This window comes from Cavia porcellus, unplaced genomic scaffold, assembly GCF_034190915.1.
Source record: "Cavia porcellus strain 051 isolate PalLab524CR breed Dunkin Hartley unplaced genomic scaffold, mCavPor4.1 scaffold_6, whole genome shotgun sequence".
In the NCBI taxonomy this organism is placed as follows: domain Eukaryota; kingdom Metazoa; phylum Chordata; class Mammalia; order Rodentia; family Caviidae; genus Cavia; species Cavia porcellus.
The window spans coordinates 65042019-65063706 of record NW_026947489.1 but is presented as its reverse complement, the minus strand read 5'-3'; the positions used below and the strand labels follow the sequence as shown (position 1 = coordinate 65063706).

At 34.5% G+C, this 21688-nt stretch overlaps 1 protein-coding gene across 11 annotated transcripts in view; it reads left to right on the top strand.

Annotated features, from left to right (window-relative positions):
- Positions 1–21688, top strand: part of Bcas3 (BCAS3 microtubule associated cell migration factor) — a 526404-nt gene that overhangs the window by 202673 nt on the left and 302043 nt on the right. For 7 of the 11 annotated variants that reach the window (XM_003469576.5, XM_013152078.3, XM_013152074.3 and 4 more), the window contains exons 16-17: positions 5468–5618; positions 16424–16468. In XM_003469576.5, coding sequence (XP_003469624.1) covers positions 5468–5618; positions 16424–16468 — 196 coding nt within the window. The remainder of the gene's footprint in view (positions 1–5467; positions 5619–16423; positions 16469–21688) is intronic. The other 4 variants (XM_013152079.3, XM_063250886.1, XM_013152076.3 and 1 more) reach the window with 1 other exon arrangement.

Here is a 21688-nt window from a genome sequence, read left to right as displayed (position 1 = left end):
GATTGTTTCCATTTATGGCCATTGTAAATTCTGCAGCAATAAACATGGGAGCGGAGATGTTTCCTTGACATACTGATTTCATTTTCTTTGGATGTATACCCAGCAGTGGGATTGATTGCTGGGTCATGTAATGATTCCATTTTTAATTTTTAAAAAAGATTTTGCCAGTACATGTTTGTAGTACAAACCGTTTACATTCATTTCATGGAGCAGCGATGAGGACTTACCTTGATTCTTTTCATCCCCCTTCCCTCCCCTACCTCTTCCCTCCCTCCCTTCTTCAAGCCTCCCTCCATCTCTGGACTACCTTTCCCCATTTGCTTTTTTGTTTTTTCTTTTTGGTTCGTGTTTGTAACATTTTAAATTTTTTGAAAAACCTCTGTACTGTTGTTCATAATGGTTACACTAGTCTAGATTCCCACCAGCAGTGGGCAGGTTCCTTTCCTGTACATTCTCACCAGTGTTATTCTTCTGCTTTACTCTTCTTGTTCAAGATGGCTTTAGCTATTTGAGGGGATAGTTTTTGTATTCCTATTAAGTATTAAGATTGCTTTTTCTAGTTGTATGAAGAATGTCATTGGTATTTTTACAGAGATTGTATTGAATTTGTAGATCATTTTAGAGTGTATGGGAATTTTGACAGTATTTCAGTCCATGAACATGGGATGACTTTCCATTTTTGTGGGACGTTTTGCTTTGTAATGGTAATGGGGTAATGGTGGTTGAACTTGGGGCTTTTGTACTGAGCTGCCTTCCAGCACTGTTTTTTTTTTTTTTTTTTTCTTGGTATCAGGAATTGAACTCAGGACCTCATGCTTGCCAAAAAATTTTTTTAGTATGAGATAGGGTCTCACTCATTTGCTCAAGCAGGGCTCACACCTGGGGATTCTCCTGCCTCAACTTCCCAAGTGTGTTACTACATCTGGCCTTTCACTACCACGGCTGACCTTTGTGTGTTCTCTTTTCAGTGTTTTATAATTTTAAGGTTAGAAGCTTTCCGTCTTTAGTTAAATTTATTCCTGGAGGAATAAATTTTTGGTAGATATTATAAATAAGATTGCTTTCTTGATTTCTAGTTGAGATAATTTGGATAGAAAGCTACAGATTTTTTTTCTAGGACACATTCTTTCATTAAAGTTATGTTTATAAACTGCTTGTTCAATATAGTGAAGTAGAAGAGAAAAATTACCCCTATATACCTACGCATGAATGTAAACTCTGCACAACTTACTTTACAATGAAATGTTTTGGGTTCTAGACAAACTACATCGTATCTACAGACTACAAGAACAGAAGACTGAGCACACTCGTGTGATGCTTGAGAACACTAAAGCAGTCGAGAAGGCTCGGTCTCAAGAACATCGTATGCTCTTCTGAGTTTGTCTTGTATCCTAGTAAGACAGCAAGGCCTTTTCATCATGGCTAGCTAAGCCGTAACACTTCAGGTTTCTCATTTCCTCTGATTATTTTATTTTACTCTTTTCTGTTCTGCACTGGGGTTGAACCCGGGACCTTGACCATGTTAGGCAGGTGTTTTACCAATAAGACACGCCCGGCCGGAGCCCCACTGATGTTATTTATAAGGTCCACCAGCATCAGCATTTGTACCGCTCCCCTGCTGAAGCACTGACTGTCGTTCTGCTCCTCTGACCCAACTGAAAAGTCCTCTGGGAACTGCAGTGATACTGTCCCCCACTGCTTTGTGTCCTAATCCTCACTTCTCCTCACTGATGGCTTCCCTTTACTTCCTTTCCTTCACGTTACCCTTCATGCCTTAAATATGCCTCCGCTTTTCTGTCTAACTAGGTCGTTCCCCATGTGGTCTTTGAGACTGTTTCCAAATAATTGTTCCCACATGTATTTATCTTTAGTTCTAGACAATTAGCACTTAATCATTCCCGTTTCACGCATGTTAGACTGTAGGCTTCATGATAAGTAGGAATATAGTTCCTCACGCATGTTATCTAAGGCTGCAGCACTCAACAAATTCATGTTTACTAGCTGTGAAATGTATCTGCACAGTTCTTGAATTTTATTAGTTTATGACCTATTTACCATTGGAGTCTTATTTCAGTTACAAAGCAATATTAACGTAGTTGTCTAAAAGTGAATATTGTAACCATTTTCATTTACATTGGCCTTGAGAGTGGTAATAAACAACTTTGAATGACTTAATGATAAAAAGGTTTTTGTTTTTCCTCCACAAAAATATTTCAATGGGATTCCCATTCACCTTTTATACAAGACTCTGCATATATAGTTGTAATACCATCTAATTTATTAAACAGCATAAGGCATGTTGTTTACATTATGAATTTGGTCTATTTTAATAGTAGCAATAGGTTTAAATCATTTCTGTTAACTTTAGTGTGTACTTTGTATTGGAAGTTGGTAATTAAGAGATGTAAAACTTGATTTTATTGCATGAATTTCTCACATTCCTCTTATTTTGCTAGAGATACTTATCCATGTTTAATTTATTTATCCCATTGAGTATCAAAAGAAGATAGATTTGTGTCCATGGCAGGAGTAACATTTGGTTCAGTCATCCTTCTTCTATAGCCACCGTCATCATAGTAGGCATTTTTAAAAAATGGGACTCTTGCCTTTCATTGTCTCTAGAAATACCATTGATATTGTTTGGTGGAGCCATGCTGTGTTAAAAGTGAATGTCTTTCAGGAGTAAGACACCATTTATGATCTCATTTGGTTCCCACATAGACTGTGTTTTTCTTTTGAGATAAGACCTTGCCATTTAGTGAAGATTGGCCTTGAACTTATTATGTAGCCCAGTCTGGTTTCAAACTGACAGCAGTCCTCCTGCCTCAGCTTCCCAAGTGCTGGGATTACAGGTTTGTACCTCCATTCCCGGATCCCCATTTAAATTTATTGCTTTACTTCAAGTTAGTTCAAAAATCTGTATGTTTACTCTGCATATGTAAAAAATACTATGTTCATTGATAATAATATGGGGTAGCTGATTTTTATCAAAACTCAAGAATAGTTATTTGAAATTAACAGGTTAATAAGTTGTTTTTTGTATGAAAATACTATTGGATTATAAATATTGGACTCATTTTGTAATATAACAATGATTACATTTTATAATGTTTCTCTGTGAGTCACTGAATTATTAAGATTTGTTAAGAAGCTAAAGAATTCAAGAAAACAGTATTTGGTGAAAGAATAGATACAAATCAATGGAATCCAGAAAATGTCTTTTGGATAAAGAAATGTAATATTAGTTCAGAATGACAACTAAAAGTGGTGATAGAAAAATTGGGCACCTAAAAATAAAAAAGGAAAATTGTGTATGTATATTCAAAATAGCAAACAGTATGAATCTCAGCCAATCATCACATATGCAAAAACAAAGTAAAAATAAATGACCATTATTCTTCCCTCTTCAAAAGTGTGTTGAAATTTCTAGCAATAAGGCGATGAAAGAAATAGAAGTCAATCATATTGAAAAGGAAGAAGTAATGCTATCTCTTTTTTGAAGGTGACATAATCTCTTATATCAAAAATTCTGTGGAACCATCAGAAATTAGTAGCACCAAGACACAAGTAAAGCAAATTTATAGGCTGTAATATCAATTTACAAAATCTATCTGTATTTCCAAACCCCAGTGGTTAACAATATGAATTTAAGAAAATAATTTTATTTCTACATTGCATTAAAAAGTATAAGATTCTTAGTAAAAAATTAACCAAAGAAGTTGAGTATGGTGATGCAAGCCCCTAGTCTGAGACACGTAGGAGGCTGAGGCAGGGGATTGCTTCAGTCCAGGAGTTCATCGCCAGTCTGGGCAACAGAAGACTTTGTAGCTTATGAAAAAGAAGTTCAAAATTTGTGACCTGAAAAATACAAAACAACACTGAATCGTATTACAGAATATCTAAGAAACTGGAAAGGCATGCCAGAATCTTGGAGTAGAGGACAGTATTACTTTTATTAGTAGATGTTTATAGTACATAATGTTTACAATTATCATGGAGAGTAGTCCAGGCATATAACACATTTAATTCTTTTTTTCTCCTTTGCTTTTTTCATCCTCCAGCCTCCCTTCCTCTTCCAAGTCTTGCAAGATCTGTTTTTTGTCATTTTTCCCCTTCAGTCTTTTTCTGCTCCCCTCTCTCTTCCCTCTCTCCCTGTCTTATTCCTCATCTATTTGAAAACAATTGCCCCACTTCCTGTTTGTCTTCTATTTTGCACTCCCCCATGTGTATATTATGTATGTAATGTATATATGCACACACATTTTTTTCTCATATAAGAAAAACCATGTGATGTCTAAGTTTGTATGTCAGACCTATATAACCTCATACTGTGGTCTCAAGTTGCAGCCATTTACCTTGGAATAACTGAAGTTTATCTTTCTTTATAGCATAATAGTACTCCATCATGTATAAATATATTTTCTTTATCCATTCATCTAGTGATGAACATATGGGCCATTTCCAAGTGTTAGGTGTTTTACATTGTGCTGCTATAAACGTGGGTTTGCATGTACCCCTATAAAATGAGAAGACAATATAGTTAAGATTATAGTAGTACAATAGTTGACTGTGATTAGTTCCAGGACCCAAGCGAACCCCAGAACAGTGCCCCAGTCCCTTAAACAGAGTAATGTGAGGGCCTGGGGGTTTAGCTTAGTGGCATAAGCACCTGTCTGGCAAGTGCTAGGTTGAGTGAGTTCCATCCCAGATACAAAAAAAAAAAAAAGCACTGTAGGATTTTCATATAATCTGTGCATATCGTCTCATAAACTTTAGCTCATTTCTAGATTTCTTGGAAGATCTAATACAATATAAATGCTAGTATACAAGTAGTTCTTATACTTTATAATTTAGGGAATAATGGTAAGAACAAGGGTGTTCAATATAGGCGCACGCACTATAAACCAATGAATAAAGCAGAGGCCTGGCAATAGTCAAACAATGCTGGAGAGAAGCTGACAGGCTATGCCTCCACATCACTTCGCGTAGATTCAGAGTAGTGCTCCATGTATGGCAAATTCAAGATTTTCTTCCTGGAACTTCCTTTATTTTTTCCCTCAAAAATATTCTCAATCTGCAGTTGATTGAATGCATAGATGTGGAATCTATAGATATGGAGGTCTGATTGTACTCCCTAAATTGATCTACAGATTCAACTTATTCCCCACCCAAAGCTTTGTCGCCTAGAAATTGGTGAAGTGTAGGCAAAAGGATTACATTTTGTTGAGTGCAGTGACCTCAGAAGGGTAACACGTCTCACTGACTGCTCACAGAAAGACAGGGGATTCATTTGTCATCCTGTGAGACTGCAGTCTTTGCACTTTGATTTTTTCCCACCCATGTAACTTTCTCTTTATGAATCCTGTTTTTGATACCCTTCTTCACTTATTTACTGCATTCAGTGAAAGCCCTATCAGAGGTTAGGAAGTTTCTTTGAGTGATGCTTTTCTTTGTGTTCTCATTGTAGGGAAACTGAACAGCCAAGACTCTTACAATAATTTTACAAACAACAACCCTGGCAACCCCCGCCTCTCTCCTCTCCCCAGCTTGATGGTCGTGATGCCGCTGGCACAGATCAAGCAGCCAATGACATTGGGGACCATCACCAAACGGACAGGGTAAGGCACCTGACTCAATGCTATTTCATAGCTGTTTCAGAAGGTTGAAAGAATAAGAATAAAGCATACTTTTTCTTTGTGTGGTTTTGATTATGTTCTTCGTTCCCAGCCCATATGAGATGTCATGGCAGCAGATTAAGTACAAAGGATAGGACGTGCACAAACATCCTCACACACAAGCCCTGTACACACACAGCCATGGGAAAAACAAAGTGGCGACCAGTTGTGAAAACGAGGCTTGGCTAATAAAAACCAGACCATCTACGCAGTCCCCTGCATGCTGCCTTATGGCATTGCCTCATATCACTTGATTTTCTTTTTTGCAGACATGACTGAGATTTAAAATGATTCTCAATTTTTAACGTTTCTAGTAAGGAGAGCACACCCATCGGTGTTTGTAGCATATTTTGAAAATTACATACATTGAAGTTTAATTTACATGTAATCTTTCCATGTCAGAATAGGGTGAAGATAACAGTTTTCACAAGCTATAATATTCTAAGATTTGGGCCTTTTTTCCCTGCAAGAGTCCTCTTTAGTATCTGGAAATACTTTGTGCTTATTTTAGCTTTTTAAATGTTTGTACCTGCTAACAATGTCAAATTATTTCTTAGGGCTTCTGAAAATAAACTCGTATATCTGTGATATCATCAGGGATTTAACTGCATAGTAACATTAAAAATGCATTTGGTACTTTAAAGTAGGAAAACTATTAGTTGTCCTCAGTGAGAAACTCTGAAGATTAATCAACTTGAAATGGAAAAAAATTTCATATTAAAATTCTATATTAAAATAGTAAGAAGAAAACTGTTATTACCCTCAAAGAGACCTCAGGGTGTTTCCAGTGAAGAGAATAGATTAAATTATTTTGCTGCTACATCAGTATTTTTTGATACTGTTTTGCTGGTGTTAAACTGTTTGGAGAAGTCATTTCTGTGAGAACTCCTGTATTCACGGGAATGAGTCCTTTGAGGTGCAGACAGCATCACTGTAACAGAAATTAACTCTCCTCATACTAGGAATAGTGATGATGTTAGCAAAAATTGGTCATATTGCTGTGTGCAAAAATAAAATTGTGTTCCTGACATATGAAGGGAAACTAAAGGAAAGTTTGGTTCATTTGTTCTGCATAGCTTTGTAAGAATTTTTTTGCATAGCTTTTAACTCTTTATGTTCAGTGGATATATGTTTCTAAATAGAATTTTGACATTTCTTCTGTTCATTTTTGATTTTAAAATAAGTTAACCATAGTGAGTATGAATAATCAAAAAGTGATGTTCTTATTTTTGTAGTCATCTTATCTTTTCAGGTTATCATATGGATTTTCTGGATGTAGAATCAAACACAAATAGGACTAAATAGTAAATCATAACTTTAAGGTTCTTTTTTTTTTTTACTTGACGAAGTCAGCCAGTACATAATTAGTTCTTCTCAATTCACCTCAGATTGCACAGTTCTACAAAATGCTTATGAATTTTTGCATGTCTTTCCTGAGCCTAACTGAAAGCATTTTCAAAGTATTTAATTCTCCAGAATAAGGGGTCTATAACACAGTAGTTCAGAAGTTTCCTGAAGCATGAAAGTATATTCTAACATTTGTTTCTGGTGTGTGTTTATTTGTTGTTGTTACTATTTTAAGCAAAAGAGGTATGCTGTCTTTTTTTTTTTGTATTGGGAATTGAACTCAGGACCTTGTGCTTGCCAGGCAGGCTTTTGTGCCATTGAGCTACATCCCAGGCCTGAGCGATGCTGTCTTGATGCAAAGATTTAACTGTCTTTCTCTAGTAATTTTCTCCAAAGTGAGAATATGATTATAGTTTTATGCCTAAAATTATATGATGTTAGAATTTAACATAAAACCTGTGGGGAGGTTTGGGAAGTATATTTGTCATTGAGTATATTTGAGATTTTTAATCAGAAAGAGAAAATGTCTCCTAGTTTTTCCCTCCCTTGCTATCCTCTGTTTTTCTGCACTATGGATAGAACTGATAGTCATCTGTTGTTTTCCTGTGTTGCTAGGATTTATGAATATAGATAAATTCTATTTCCTTTTCTTTCTAAGAAACTTGCTAGAAATTCTTAGATTTTTGGAGAATACATAGTGTTCCCACATAGATAATTTAATAATTCATAATGAATGAAATGCTATGAATTTAAGTGCTTTGATATTAGAATTAATATATTTTTAACATATTGTATGCGTTGTATCTCAGTTTTCAAATTATTTTATTTCTGCTAAGTTTTAAAATTCCTTTTCTGATGTCCTGTATTCTAGTGTTCAGAGACAATAATTTATCTTGTTCTACTTGGCTTTAAGTTTTTTGAAATAATTTTAGGCTCATAAAGTTATTGCAAGACAGTAAGAAGAATTTCTGTATCCCATGTCTTAGCAATTTTAACTTAATTGCTTCGTTACTCCGTTTCTCTCACTGTGTGCATGTGTTAACATACCTTCCCTACTTTCTTTTGTATATGTTGCAAACTTATTATCCCCTTTTCCCTGCATCTTTTAATGTATGATATCCGAGGCAAGGTTATTCTCTTACATAACGACAGTTATGAGAGCTCTTAAAGTGAGTATGATTAGTTGATTTTTACATTAAAGCTAATTGTTATCTGTTACAAATGTTACAAAGTGTACCACAAATTATGCAACCTCCTGTTCTTTTTTCTTTTTCTCCCTGTTTTTATCCCTTCCTAATAGTACAGAATACAATGACTGATGAGTTATTTGATGATAGTGATTATAATGGATTTTGACTACTGCTGGATTACAAGACTTTGTACATTTTATGCTGCTTGCTGAAGTGTTTCAAGTCGATACTTGACTTTCCTTATAGTTCCACGAAGAATTTTCAGAATATAATTTTTGGTTTATCTTACAATTTAATTTCTTTTTTCATAACTGTAATGTTGTACTTCTGTAGCAGAGATATCCAAGAATTGCCTAGGATTCAGTAGTCAGATATCCAAATTGAGAAAGAAGCCTCAACTTAAACCTTCAGGGGACAAATGTGTAGTAACATCTGTCCTCTTATTTTTGCAAATATATAACCCTGAAAGCCTGTGCAGTGTCAGGGACCATCTGTCTCACTTCAAGACATACATGAAGCCAGTGAAACTACAAATGGCAAAAGGCAGATGTGCTTACACCTTCTTGCTCAGTACCTCGGAGCAGCTCTGGGAGGAAAGAAGGCCTGCGCTGGCAGCAGCTGCTGCTTACTCCTGGTGATGCACATGGGTGAGGGCTAAGGAAGTGTTAGAAATTATTTGGCTTCAACAATTACCCATTCAAATAGAATCTAGTATCTGTCAGAGACAGTTGGGTTGGAAAGCCCAACTAACCACATTATCATGTTTTTTACATACAAAAACAAGAATAGCTCTTATCTGTATAAGAGAAACTTAGTACTAAAGGATCACCCCATGGCTTGGACTTTCGGTTTTTGTGGTAGGGGTTTTAAGCAATATTTTGTAGATACTTAATGAATCAAAGAAGATAAAGTTTTTAAAAATGCTTTTGATATGATAAAGTACAAAACAAAACTTTTCTTCAGTGTGATGTTTTACCATTCTAGATCTAAAATTAATTTTATATGCACATTAGTTTTTAAAAATAGTGTACCTTTTCAGCACATTCATTTTGTGGCTTTGGCACCTGTGCATACTGCGTCGTGATGTTTATAATCCCCTTTTCTGTATTCACTGCCCTCTCCCTCTTCCAAATCTCCTACTCTGTCTCCAAAAAGTCTGCCTCCCTGTTTTCTACCATCTCCTTTCTTTCCTTTTTAAGTTATTTATATTTTGCATTTCTCATACAATAGAAACTTTTTATATTTAAGCTTCACATCAGATTTGTTCACTTAGCATTATGGTTTTAAGACCCATTCACTTTCCTACAAGTGACTCAGTTTTATCTTTCCTTGTGGCTGAGCGGTGCTTGGCTGTTATATACTGGATCTGTTGTTTTTTGGGCACAAGCAGACAACAGTAAATGTCAGAAAGAGTTTGGAGTGTTTCATTGAAATAGAAACTATAAAAAATTCAGTATTTAAGTTACTTCCTTACTCTTAACTAGTTGAACATTTTTGGAAGTAAGCATGCTATGATTTATACTTCCATAGGTCTTTGTTTCCTCAAATATATGTATTTTTCCACTCCCTATTTCTCTCCTCCCTTTTATATTAATTCATTTCTTTATGAGTAATTAGGAGTAGAGGTTAGAAACCTTGCTCCCCACTCTGTAGAAATATAGCAGACAGTATAGTAGAAAAATAATGAATTAAGGAAAAGACCTCACCTTACTTCTGAATTCTGCCTCCTATGATCATTGTGTCTTATGTAAATTTCTTCACCTGAAATTACCTGTCTGTCTGTCTGTCTGTCTGTCTTCTGTATATCCACCCATCCATCTGTCCATCCATCCATCCAACTGGCCTTAGTGTATATGAGTCCTCACCAGTTCTGTGATCTCATTTCTAAGCCTCACTCATTGTTGAGCAACTCTGAGCTATTGTGGAGCACAAGCCCCAGTTAGAAGACATAGATACTTGCTTTGTCTTTAGAAATGGAGAAAATTAATAGTATTTATTTGAATGTTTCCAGTTGATATTTACAAGCAAGTCTTCTGTCAGATCTTGCTGTATAAGTAAATGACCTTGGCACACAGTAGCCTTTTAGAAGGTTCATTCTTTATTTTAGTTTAGTTAGGTTCATTTTGTGTTATTTAAAAGATAAGCCTGAGTCCTAATCCTTATAGACAAAGTTCTGAGAATTAAGTGAGAAAGATTTAAAGACAGAACCACCAGGGTCAGGGATTTAGCTCAGCAGCATAAGCACCTGTCTGGCAAGTGTGAAGTTATGAGTTTGATTTCTGGTACAAAAACAAAACAAAACAAAACAAACAACAACAACAAACACCCACCAGATAGACCAGAAATGATATAATCCTGCATCTCTCATCTGTGTCTTATGTAACTGCTAGTTTTTGATAGCTAACTTCTGGATTTTTTTTCTAGATATAAAATAATGGATGATGTATTTTCATTAAAATATATACTAGAATAGCAAAGGAAATTCCGAGCAACAAAGGCAAGACAGGAGGCATCTCAGTTCCTGACTTGAAACTATATTACAAAGCCATAGTGATAAAATCAGTATGGTACTGGGAAGGAAATAGATCTGAGGATCAGTGGAACAGGTTAGAAGTTGCAAACACAACTACAAAGACACTCAGCCACTTAATATTTGACAAAAGTGCTAAACATGTTCACTGGAAGAAGGATAGCTTCTTTAATAAATGGTGTTGGAAAAATTGACTTTCCACATGCCAAAGACTGAAACTAGACCCATGTATACTAGACAAAACTAAAGTCTAAATGGATCAAAGATCTAAATATTAAAACAGAAACAGTAAATCTATGGGAAGACAAGGTAGGTAGACATCTTGAAGACATAGGGGTAGCAGAGAATTCATAAACAAAACGCAAACTGCACGGGAAACACTTCAAAGAATCAACAACGGGGATCTCATATTATTGAAAAGTTTCTGTACTTCAAAAGAAATCACCAACAGAGTGAAAAGAAAACCCACAGAATGGGAAAGGATTATAGCCAGCAACCCCTGAGACAAAGGACTTATATCCAGAACATATAAAGAACTCAAAAACATCAAGCCCCCCAAATTCAAAGGCCCTCTCCAAAAAAAGGGCATCGGAGATGAACACACAGTTCTCAGATGAAGATACACAAATGTCAAATAAATACATGAAGAAACGTTCACCATCACTGGTCATTCGAGAAATGCAAATTAAAACAGCATTGAGATTTCATCTCACTCTGGAAAGAATAGCTGTCATCAAGAAAACAACCGATAACAAATGTTGGTGAGGCTGCGGGGAAAAAGGAACCCTGCTCTACTATTGGAGACTGGTACAGCCACTATGGAAATCACTATGGAGATTTCTCAGAAGACTAGGATTGGAAGTTCCATGCAACCCAGCTGTTCCCCTCTTGGTATTTTCCCAGAAAACCTGAAAAGGTCATGTCACAGTGATATATTTGCACCCATGTTCATAGCAGCGCAATTTGTAATAGCTAAATCTTGGAAACAACAAAAATGCCCATTAACTGCAGAGTGGATGAAAAAGATATAGTATTTTTATACAATGGAATATTACTCAGCTATAAAAAGGATGATCTTGAGGCCTTCATAGGTAAATAGAGATAACTTGAGACTATCCTCATAAGTGAAATAAATAAGAATCATATTTATAAATATCACATTGTGTCTGTAGTGTAAAAAGTAGTAAGAACTGTAGGAATAATAAAACCCAAAATGTATAATTGCTCTTGTAAAAAAGAGAGGAAAGGAAAGTGCTCTAAAGGATGTAACTGCATGTATGTTTAAGTGTGTAGGATTGATAACCATATTACTAAGTTTTTGCTGGATCATTGAGCAGAACTGTTCATAGTCTCACTGTTTGAATGTCCACTTTGTATGCTTTAACTTTGTCACTTGAACAACTGTTTCTAAGATGACAGCATGTAATTGATCAACTAGTGAGTTCTTACTGTTTATTTTTTTGAAATTCTGTATTACTACTCCCCTTTTTCTGTTTTGCTTTTTATCCTCTTTAAAATTAAAAAATAAAAACAGCTAAAGAAAAAAATTTACATACATATATGTTTGTGATATAATGACAATAGTTTAGTTTTCAAGTTTTGCACTGCTAGAGTACTTAAGCCATACCTTAGTTTATTGCATTTTACTGGGAGGCTGGGGATTTTTTTAAAAGTGAAATCTGTTATACACCATATTAGAGCAAGCATCATGTCCTGCAGAAGTTTGACAGTATTTGTGCTATGCTAGTCTCTTCTCTGCTGCATATGACAGAATTCAAATATTATTTAATATTTTCTAATGAAAATCTTTTACATCTTGAGTTTGTAATTTAAACTGTCATGTCAAATATGTCTCAAATTAGACAGTTGTCTGTTTCAGCTTGTTTGCCCTACAGATCAGTAGATTCAGAACCAGTACAGATTACTCTGATAGGGAGCAATTGAAATTTAATTAATGAAAACATTAAAACTTAAAAATGACACGAGGATTAACGTGCTCATATGCAGGTGAATAATGTTAGTTTGCTTCAGTTACTGCTTAAGAGAAGACAGAATATAGAAGGTATGAGGGTTCCTAGAATTTAGTTTGAAGGCAATATAGCTTCACTTCAGTATTTTACACATAATGTTGCTTAGCTTTTGTTCTTATTATTTGTGTTGGCACTTTCTGCTTTGTAATGATACCTGCTCACAGAATGGCATCAGTTGGAAAAATAGGATTTATAGGATGTGTTTATAGTTTGTCTCAGACCGCAGTTATTTCTTTACCTCTGAAGATGATTATATTAATAGAAACATTATTAATCTTTCATCACAAGGCACAAGGTATAGAGATAAAGGCTTAATGTTCAAATGAGATGAGGTCCTACTTTTTCACATTAAAAAACTTTATGTCTGTTGTGCTTTCTACAAGTAGAACCCAAATCTTTGTGCTGTTATGTGGTGTTCAATATGACAGAGCTTAATGACTTACATAGTTGAAAACATAATTCATTCCTATTTTCTTACAAGTTCCATTAGAATTTCTTTGAACACTAATGGCTAGGCCATTTAAAAGTGCCTTACAACTATTACTGTCTAATACATGTTACTGGCTTTTTAATTTCTTGACTAGTTTTTCCTAAGAGTTTTCAAATAGAATTTAGCTCAAAATGAACATATTATGACATACTGAAAAAAATTTAATGTGGCAAGATTGTTAAGCTTGCTAAAATTGAATAGTAATTGGAAAACATAAAATCTTTACATCCAAATATAGTACTTTGAGTTGCATATGTTAATATTATCTTTAATTCAACATACACGCGGACTCAAGCTCTCTTCTGTTCTCCCCATCTTATGCCAAGTACAAAAGTACAGCTGCGGACTTTCAGAGGGGGAGAGGAAAGTCATAGGTGAAGACAGCTGGATCATGGACTTGTACTTTGTGACTTCATATTTTCATTCTTTTGCTACTGAGGAAAGATTAAATAAGCTTATTTCAAAAGAACAGCTGACACTGACTTTACAAAGTCAGTAATTACGTCAGTCACTATAATTCTTTGGAGTTGGTAGATTTTCTTTCACACGTATATGGCAGAGGGCCAGTTTGTAGGGCAGGCAAGAAGTGGGTGAATATAGGTTGGATATATGCCAAATGTGTACACTAAACCCTGTCAGCCCAGCTCAGTCCTTTTTCTTGAACTGTATTAGCCAGTGGATCCTTCTTTGAAGTCGGGTAACTTAGCTAACATAAATGTGTTCTAGTGTGAGTAGTGAGCCTTTTTGTGTTTAAAACTGACGGTACTCTTATTTACCACAGGCTTCTTTACTCCAGTGTCTGGAGATTTATATTTTTATTTTTGAATTGTAGGGCAAGGAAATGACAGGAGATCTCTCCTTATTGGTACCATGTTGTTACTGCCCATAAAGGAGAATCTAGCTGTTTCTTTTCTTTGTGTCATTTTTTGGGTGTACACAATACCAGATAGTTCAGGCAGGTGCTGTCTTGCCTCAGCTTCCAGAGTGCTGGGATTTCAGACATGCAGTATTACTAGCTGGCTTAACATTTTCAAGTTCTTGACAGAAAATGTGCTGTGTTCTGATATAATGTACCTTCGTACATTATACACTAAAGAGCAGTGGAGGCCTGCGTGTTCCAGATTGCATACATTTCTTTCTGAATCACTTATACTGTATGTCTTTCTTATTAAAGAAAAATCAAAGAAGTTGGCTACTGTGTACCAACAGAAAACTCTTCAGGTTGGAGATATTTCTGGGGACTTAGAAATGACTTGAACCTTTTTTTTTTTTTTTTTTTTTTTTTTTTGATTATTTCTGCATGGGCTCATTGTGCTACTGGGAAATTGGACACCTTAAGTAGTCCTCATTATTTAAATCTGTATTTTTCAAAGCACAGGGTGGGCCGTAGCAACACTTTTTATGCAGTATGATTAGTAAGTTTTAAAATCATATAGATTGTGACCAATGCTTTTTTCTTTAATGAAATAGGACAGAATGAAATGCAGTTCTGTGACTGGTTCTCCAGAGCAGCAGCGCTGGCATTGCCTTTTGGAAATACAGAATTTGCTCTATTAGAGTATTCATTTATCTGCACTGTAACAAAAGTATAACATGGAAATAGAATGTAATAAAGTTTATTACATATAAAAAGCATTCATTGTTCATTTACCAACATTTTTGTTTTAGCCTTGTGTGTATTCATGTACATACCAGCTTAAACCTTAAAATGTTTTTCTATGAGTGACAGTCAAATTTTAAATCCACTATTTTAAGTATGAACAATGGTGTCGTATTTGTGGTTGTATTTTTATTTAAGAGCAAGTGTGTGTGTGCGTGTGTGTGTGTCTGCATGCACACACGTAGTTTCGGAGCTTGAACTCAGAGCCTTATACATGCTAGGCAGGTGCTGTACCACTGATGTACATCCTCAGCCCCTGGTTGTGCTGTGACCATTAACTGTGAGAGAGCGGTGCTTGCTTTGCTTTGATATCGTCTTTAGAGTATTCTTTGCAGTATCTCACTTTTCCTTCTATCTTGCTTGCCTTTTTTTTTTTTTTTTTGTATCAGGGATCGAACTCACAGCCTAGCACTTGCCAGGCAGGCGCTCATGCCATTGAGCTAAATCCCTGGCCCTGTTGCTTTCTTGTAGTTATTTTTTATATATTTGTGTACCTTCTCTGTATTCCTCTATTTCAAGCTTAGAATTGTATTCATTGTGTTAAAACATTCTGTTCAAATCTTAATTTGTAGTCAAATAGGCTCAATTTACTGGAGAAGTTAACATTAATTAGCAGAACTTTTCTTAAAATGTTCTTTCAAATTGAAAGGAGGAAATACCAAAGTTTTACCAAAACGCTTCCCTACTTTGTTTGTTGTCTTCCAAATGTCAGCTGTTATAGGAAAATTTTGTTTTGGGTATACTTAAGTTACTCAGTCTTATTTGTGTATAAGTATGCAGAGTGTGTTTTAAATACTGGGAATAGAATTTTGAGTAAACATGTATGTGCCATTGAAGTTCCCAGTTGTATTTAAGGCATATAATTGTAGCTTTAGTTTACTGTAGGCAACCCAGCTCAGTACAGGTCAGGGAGAGGAGGCAAAGCTCTGGTACCACTGACATATCAACCTCCTGGATATGATCACAAATAGAGAAAAATCCTACTACATGCACTTAGTGTTTGTACTTGTCGTCTACAATATGCAGCTCAGCTTACTGGAAAGCAGCTTGAAAAATACGTGCTTATTCTGTAAGGCTGCGAGACTGCACCAGTGAACAGCAAACTGTCATATCAGAACTTTTATTCAGGCTTTAGCTAGTTTGAAACATTTTTTGCTCCACAACCACATATTGGGTACCCTTCTTCATCTGATTATTGCATTTAAATTTTACTTTGTTTTTAAAGGCTGAAGCAGTAAGTTTTCTTTTAAGTTAGAAGCATTACAGGGGTGTTCCAGAAAAGGGGGAGAAATAGAAAAAATTTAAATTCTTAACTGTGTAAATTAAGGGCCTTATACTATACACCATTCTGTTTATTGGTTACCTATGATTGCTAACTGCAAATGAGACTAACTGTAGTTATTTTTATACATACTCTATAACAGTATGACATACATGTATTTGTTAATGTTAAATGAGTTTTCCTCTAATTTTTTGTGCATTTTCCCCCTTTTCCATGAAGGCCTTATCTCTTTGGAGCGGGGTGTTTTTCCATAAAAGCTCCATGGTGAGTTCCCGTTCAGTCCCGCATGCCTAATTCATTTGCTGTACTCTCAAAAAGTAACTCTGTTCTGTAGTTTTGTTTTCAGTTGCATGGCCTAATCACAGATAGATGCACCAAATTATTGGGTAATTGTAGATAAAACGTGAATGTTGATATTTAAGCTTTGGAAAAAAGTAGTTTTTTTGATTTTACTTCATTCCTTGTAAAATTTTTAAAAACCAAAATGTGTTTTGAAAAAGGAAAGTAGAAGATTACTTCTGTCATAATGCTGATGGCGCAGACAAGACTGACACCTGTGTTCAGAGCTTTAAATACTGCAGTGATAGGAATTCCTTACATATCATGCTTAATGTAGAGGAGTTAATTCATTTTGAAATGTAAACATACATAGTATAAAACAAAAATATCCTATTTAGTTTTACTGCATTTTATTAGTGCTAAAGGGACAACACTGAGTTCTGTTTTGAACAGCTTACTTATGGAATTACGTGATGAGGAAATATATACAGTGTTTCATATCAAAACTCATAAATGATTTATTGTGCCCCTACTGACCATAATTCAATTATTTAGTAATTTCTTTCATAGAAGTACATAGAATGTGGCATGGTCAGTCTTAGGCATACTGACCATTTGGAAGTAAGTTGAATGTATTTCATACTTTCATTTAATATGTGAATTATAATCCATTAATAATGATATAAAGTGTTTTAATGGTTAGGAATCAGGACTCCAGAATCAGACTACCTGTGCCTTAAATTCCAAAGTTACATGATCTTGGATAACTTTAAAAAACTTTTTGTTTCTTGCTTTTCTTGTTTATTAAATGAAATTGGTAGAAACATCTACCTTGTTGGTCATTGTTAGGATTCAATGAATTGATATACATTCACATTTCAGAATATAATAACCCTGACTACAAATAGGAACCTCAATAAATGGTAGCTGCTACTAGTAGTGCCTCTTGCCGAGTTTGAGGAGTAAATACCATGTTTGGAAACATGCTTTTAAAATTAAAATGTATTACTTGCTTTTAGGAACATATAAACCAAAAGGAACTTGTAAGACATGTAGGGTATATAATTTTTTCTAAATTAGGAAATCTAAAAGACTCCTGCACAGTGGTTCTCATAACAGTGAGTAGGAATTGTTCTTTGTGGCATCTTATACTGGAAACAATATTATATTTTCTCTCATGAACAAAGAGAAATTTAAATACTTCTTTAAAATTGATTATTATTTTGCCCAGTATATTTTCAGTGTTCAAATGCCAGCAGAAATTCTGGAATTCTCATTATCATATAAGAATAGGTGATGTAAATAGCTGTAACGTACTCCTTGAAATGCAGCAGCATAACTAGACCAGAGCGTGCAAAACTGTGCTTAGCAGTTCCAGTGCACTCAGGAGTGTAAATCTTCTGAAAGTCTATCTTTATTCTTTTTGTTAAACAGATTTCTTCTAAAAACAAGTAAGATATATGGACCTTACTTTTATAAACTTATAGTGAGTAGTGAATTTTAAATGCTACATTCAACATATGACAGAGTTTCTTTGTATACTGAATTTACAATTAAATTCCACGTTAGGAGAAATTCCTCATTCTGAGTACAAAGAAAAGAACTTTAGTATGTTAATAAAAATTGAAGTTTTCACATAGGACTAAAGATGCTGTAACAAATGTTGTATGTTAAATAAGAAAGGTCCATTCCCCAACAGCTTATGTGCTCCTCACGTTTAAGCAAAAGCACTTGTCAACCAGAAATGATTTGAGGTTGAAACAAGATTAAAAGAGCCAGATTAAAGAGAGGGATATATGAAATATAGTAGACTTTTAAATCATTGCCTGTCTTTTAGAAGACGGCTTTGTGGTTTGTTTGATGCCATCGTTAGCTCACAAGAAACTCGTTTTTAGTCACTTATACTAGACTAAAAGATCCTCCTTTAAAATATGTTACGTTTCCAGGGGTGCATGTTTTTCCCATTAGCTCTTAATGAAACCTCAAATTAAGGCAGCAAAATGAATATAAATTTGACAACTTCTTCCATGTTGTTTGTAAGAGCTCCTTTGTTTTAATAGTTTTTGATATTTTTCTATTCAAGTTGAGAATGTTTTTATTTACTGTTCTGAAATAAAAAGTTATGCTAAATAAACATTTATAGCACTTCAGTTGTAGGTTAATATATGTATTTTGGATACAAATGCAATTTGTAATTTCCCTTAAAGTATAAATTTCTTTTTTTTATAAGTTTCAAGTTGCAGCATTTGTATTTAGTTAAGAGTTTGCTTTTGGTATGTCACAGTTTCTATTCATTCTTTATTCTTCACTAATGGGGTTTGGTTCTGTAAATTCATGCCGTCTCAGAGGAGACAGTTTTAAAACAGTGTCTTTCTCTTTGATATCAGAAGAGTTTGTTGGAAAGTGAACTGTGCAGGCTGTCCTGGATCCTGTAGTCAGTTTAGATGTAGTGTTCGGCATCATCTAGATCAGTGGTGGCGAATCTGTGGCACGGGTGCCACAGCTGGCTGTCCCCTTCACCACCCTAGGTTACCCTTTGATTTTGAAGGACTTCATGAAATGTGAAAGGTTTGCATGTGAACATACTTATGTAACCATGGAAGTTTAAGAGAAACGAACTAGTGTGAATTTGTAAAAGTTTTGATTTCAGCATTACCAATGTATATGTAGTATTATGTAAATTGATTTTGAAAAATACATGTTTACACATAAGGGGTAGATAGGAAATAGTTCATATGAAAGTATATTTCATACTTCATTGTTATATTATTAAAGATTAAATTTAAAGAGGTTATAATTTATAATATCAAATTATATTTAAAGTTTTAAATAGCACTCCCTAAAGTGCTTGATGGTAATATAAATAGTTCATTTGGTCTTTGGGAGACTGTTTTAAAATTTTAGTTTTTTAATGGCAAGATTTATATGGAGAGTCAATTTCTTATTATTTTATGTAAATAGGTTAGACCTTTAAGAATAGTTTGTGACAAAACAGAGTAAACTTATGTGGATTAGTAATGTTTGTCATTATTTAACATAAAGTATTTCCAGTTCTCTCTCCAAGGCCTTATTTTAGAAAATAAAATTGAGAGTGAGAGAAACCTTATAAATTTCTTTTGAAAGTTTAATCATAGGGAAAGAATATAAAGGGAATAATTTGACTGAAAACCGTTACACAGCCTATAATTCTTAAGTTAATGTTGTGTGCTACTTTTAAACTGACACATTGACTGTTCACCAGTGTTTCTGAAAAGGAATGAATTGGTGCGTCTATCTCATGTTAGTTCTTCCATGCTTGTGTCCTCCTCACCACAGCACCAGGCGACATTACTGCCATCATGTCACCCACATGTACACCGCATACGTGCTATCCTGGGGTACGTAGTAAAATGTCCAGGTGGAGATCATTGTCTTGTATGTTTTAAGAAGGTATCAGGGTTCTTCTTTCCATCTGCAGTTGAATGTGAAGAAAAAACAGGCAAGAAATTCAGTATGTTGACCTGACTGAATAACGTAATGCAATAAAAGCTAAATGGAGAAAGAAGGGAGCTTCAATAACCTATATAGATATTTTTGAAATCCCAGGGATGTGTATATCTCTACACTTATTTTGGCAGTAATTCAAATTCTGTTGAATATTAAGCCTTTTTTCAAAAAATGACAGTTTAACTCTTGATTTTTAATTTAACACCTTATTTGTTTATTTTTGTTTATTTTTATTCCTATTTTATCATATTAAGTTTTGTATTTGACTTAGTAAATCTGTTGTTTTTATGATCATCATTATTTTTCTTGGTATAGTGAATGTAGGATTCAGTCCATTTTTTTTAAGGTTTTGCCCAAAGTGAAACTAAATTTGCAAAGAAAATTGAGTATAAGGTTATTTATAAAACATGAAAGAGAGCAAACAAGCAGGAGAGTCTATCAGAATTATTAGAAATTTTTTTCATCTGTGACCATTTAAAAAAATGAGTGAATCCACATAATCCAATTAAACTTCTTGGCACCAGTATAAATTAAAATAATTACTTTTATACCATTATATTATCAGTTTAACAAATGAATAAAAAGAAAGGACCTTGAAATACTCAAAGGAATTCTGAGTCTATGTTCTTTAATAGGATTTGTTGCAAACTTTTTCACAGAAGGAGAGATGAGAGCACGAAAGGAAAAGTTAACATTAGAGTGCTTTCCTAGAAGAGTTGTGTCACCAACCTGTAAATTTGCGTGATTTACAAGGATACCCCTTTTCTCTTCCATTCACATGTATCTCGTTTTTCAGTTTTATCTCTATCAAAAAAACGATGCTTTGCAATAGAAATATTCTGTATCATGCTGGAAAGGCTCATACATGGTGTGCCACTTATATTAATAGAAAAGCCGTTCTGCTTCACCCAGACATTCCCAGACACTGTCTTTTTATAACAAGATAAAGGACAAACTGAGCCACACTTCAAATTTCCAACTTTGGATAGATCATGGAGAAAAATCTTGTTAATGACATTCTTTTCATTTGGTTATTTTTCCTTTTTATTCCTCTGTAAGTCTTATATTATGCATGCACGTAGTCTTGTTTCTATTTTGCCTAAATATCCAAATCATTCCGGATGTAGACTGAGGACAGAAATAACTTGATATGAATGTATTTATCCAATATGCCACACCCCTGTAATACAGAAACTGTGACTTGTGGTGGATAGCAAGTTATTTTGAGGAATGTAAACTCTTGACTCCTTATTAAACCTGATTTTCTACTGAGGACATTAAGGCTCTGTCAGTGAAAAAAAGAAATGATGAAATGTAAGAATAAAACTGACAGTTCTTTCCATAAATTAAGCATATTTTTATCAATACCTATGTATTCTCTGCAGAAGATAGTGAGCTTATATAAAATGGCTCTGTGTTGATGTTTTTCATTTCTGTGTTTCAAAATTAAATTATGTGTAATTTATAGAAGTTTAACATATTTTAGCTTTTGACACAGGGTTATTAGACTATAAGCTAATAAGCATATATAGTGTCCAAACACTTACTGAGGTCTTACCATTTTTCTGTTCTCTGTGGTTACATGATGAACAGCTAGCCAGGTACCAGTTGTTTTAATATCTTCTTATAGGAATACTTTAGAGGAACCGTATTTTTTCTCAAGAAATGGCATATTCACTTTTTACCACTTGATTTAAAAACAACAGCAAAAATCACATC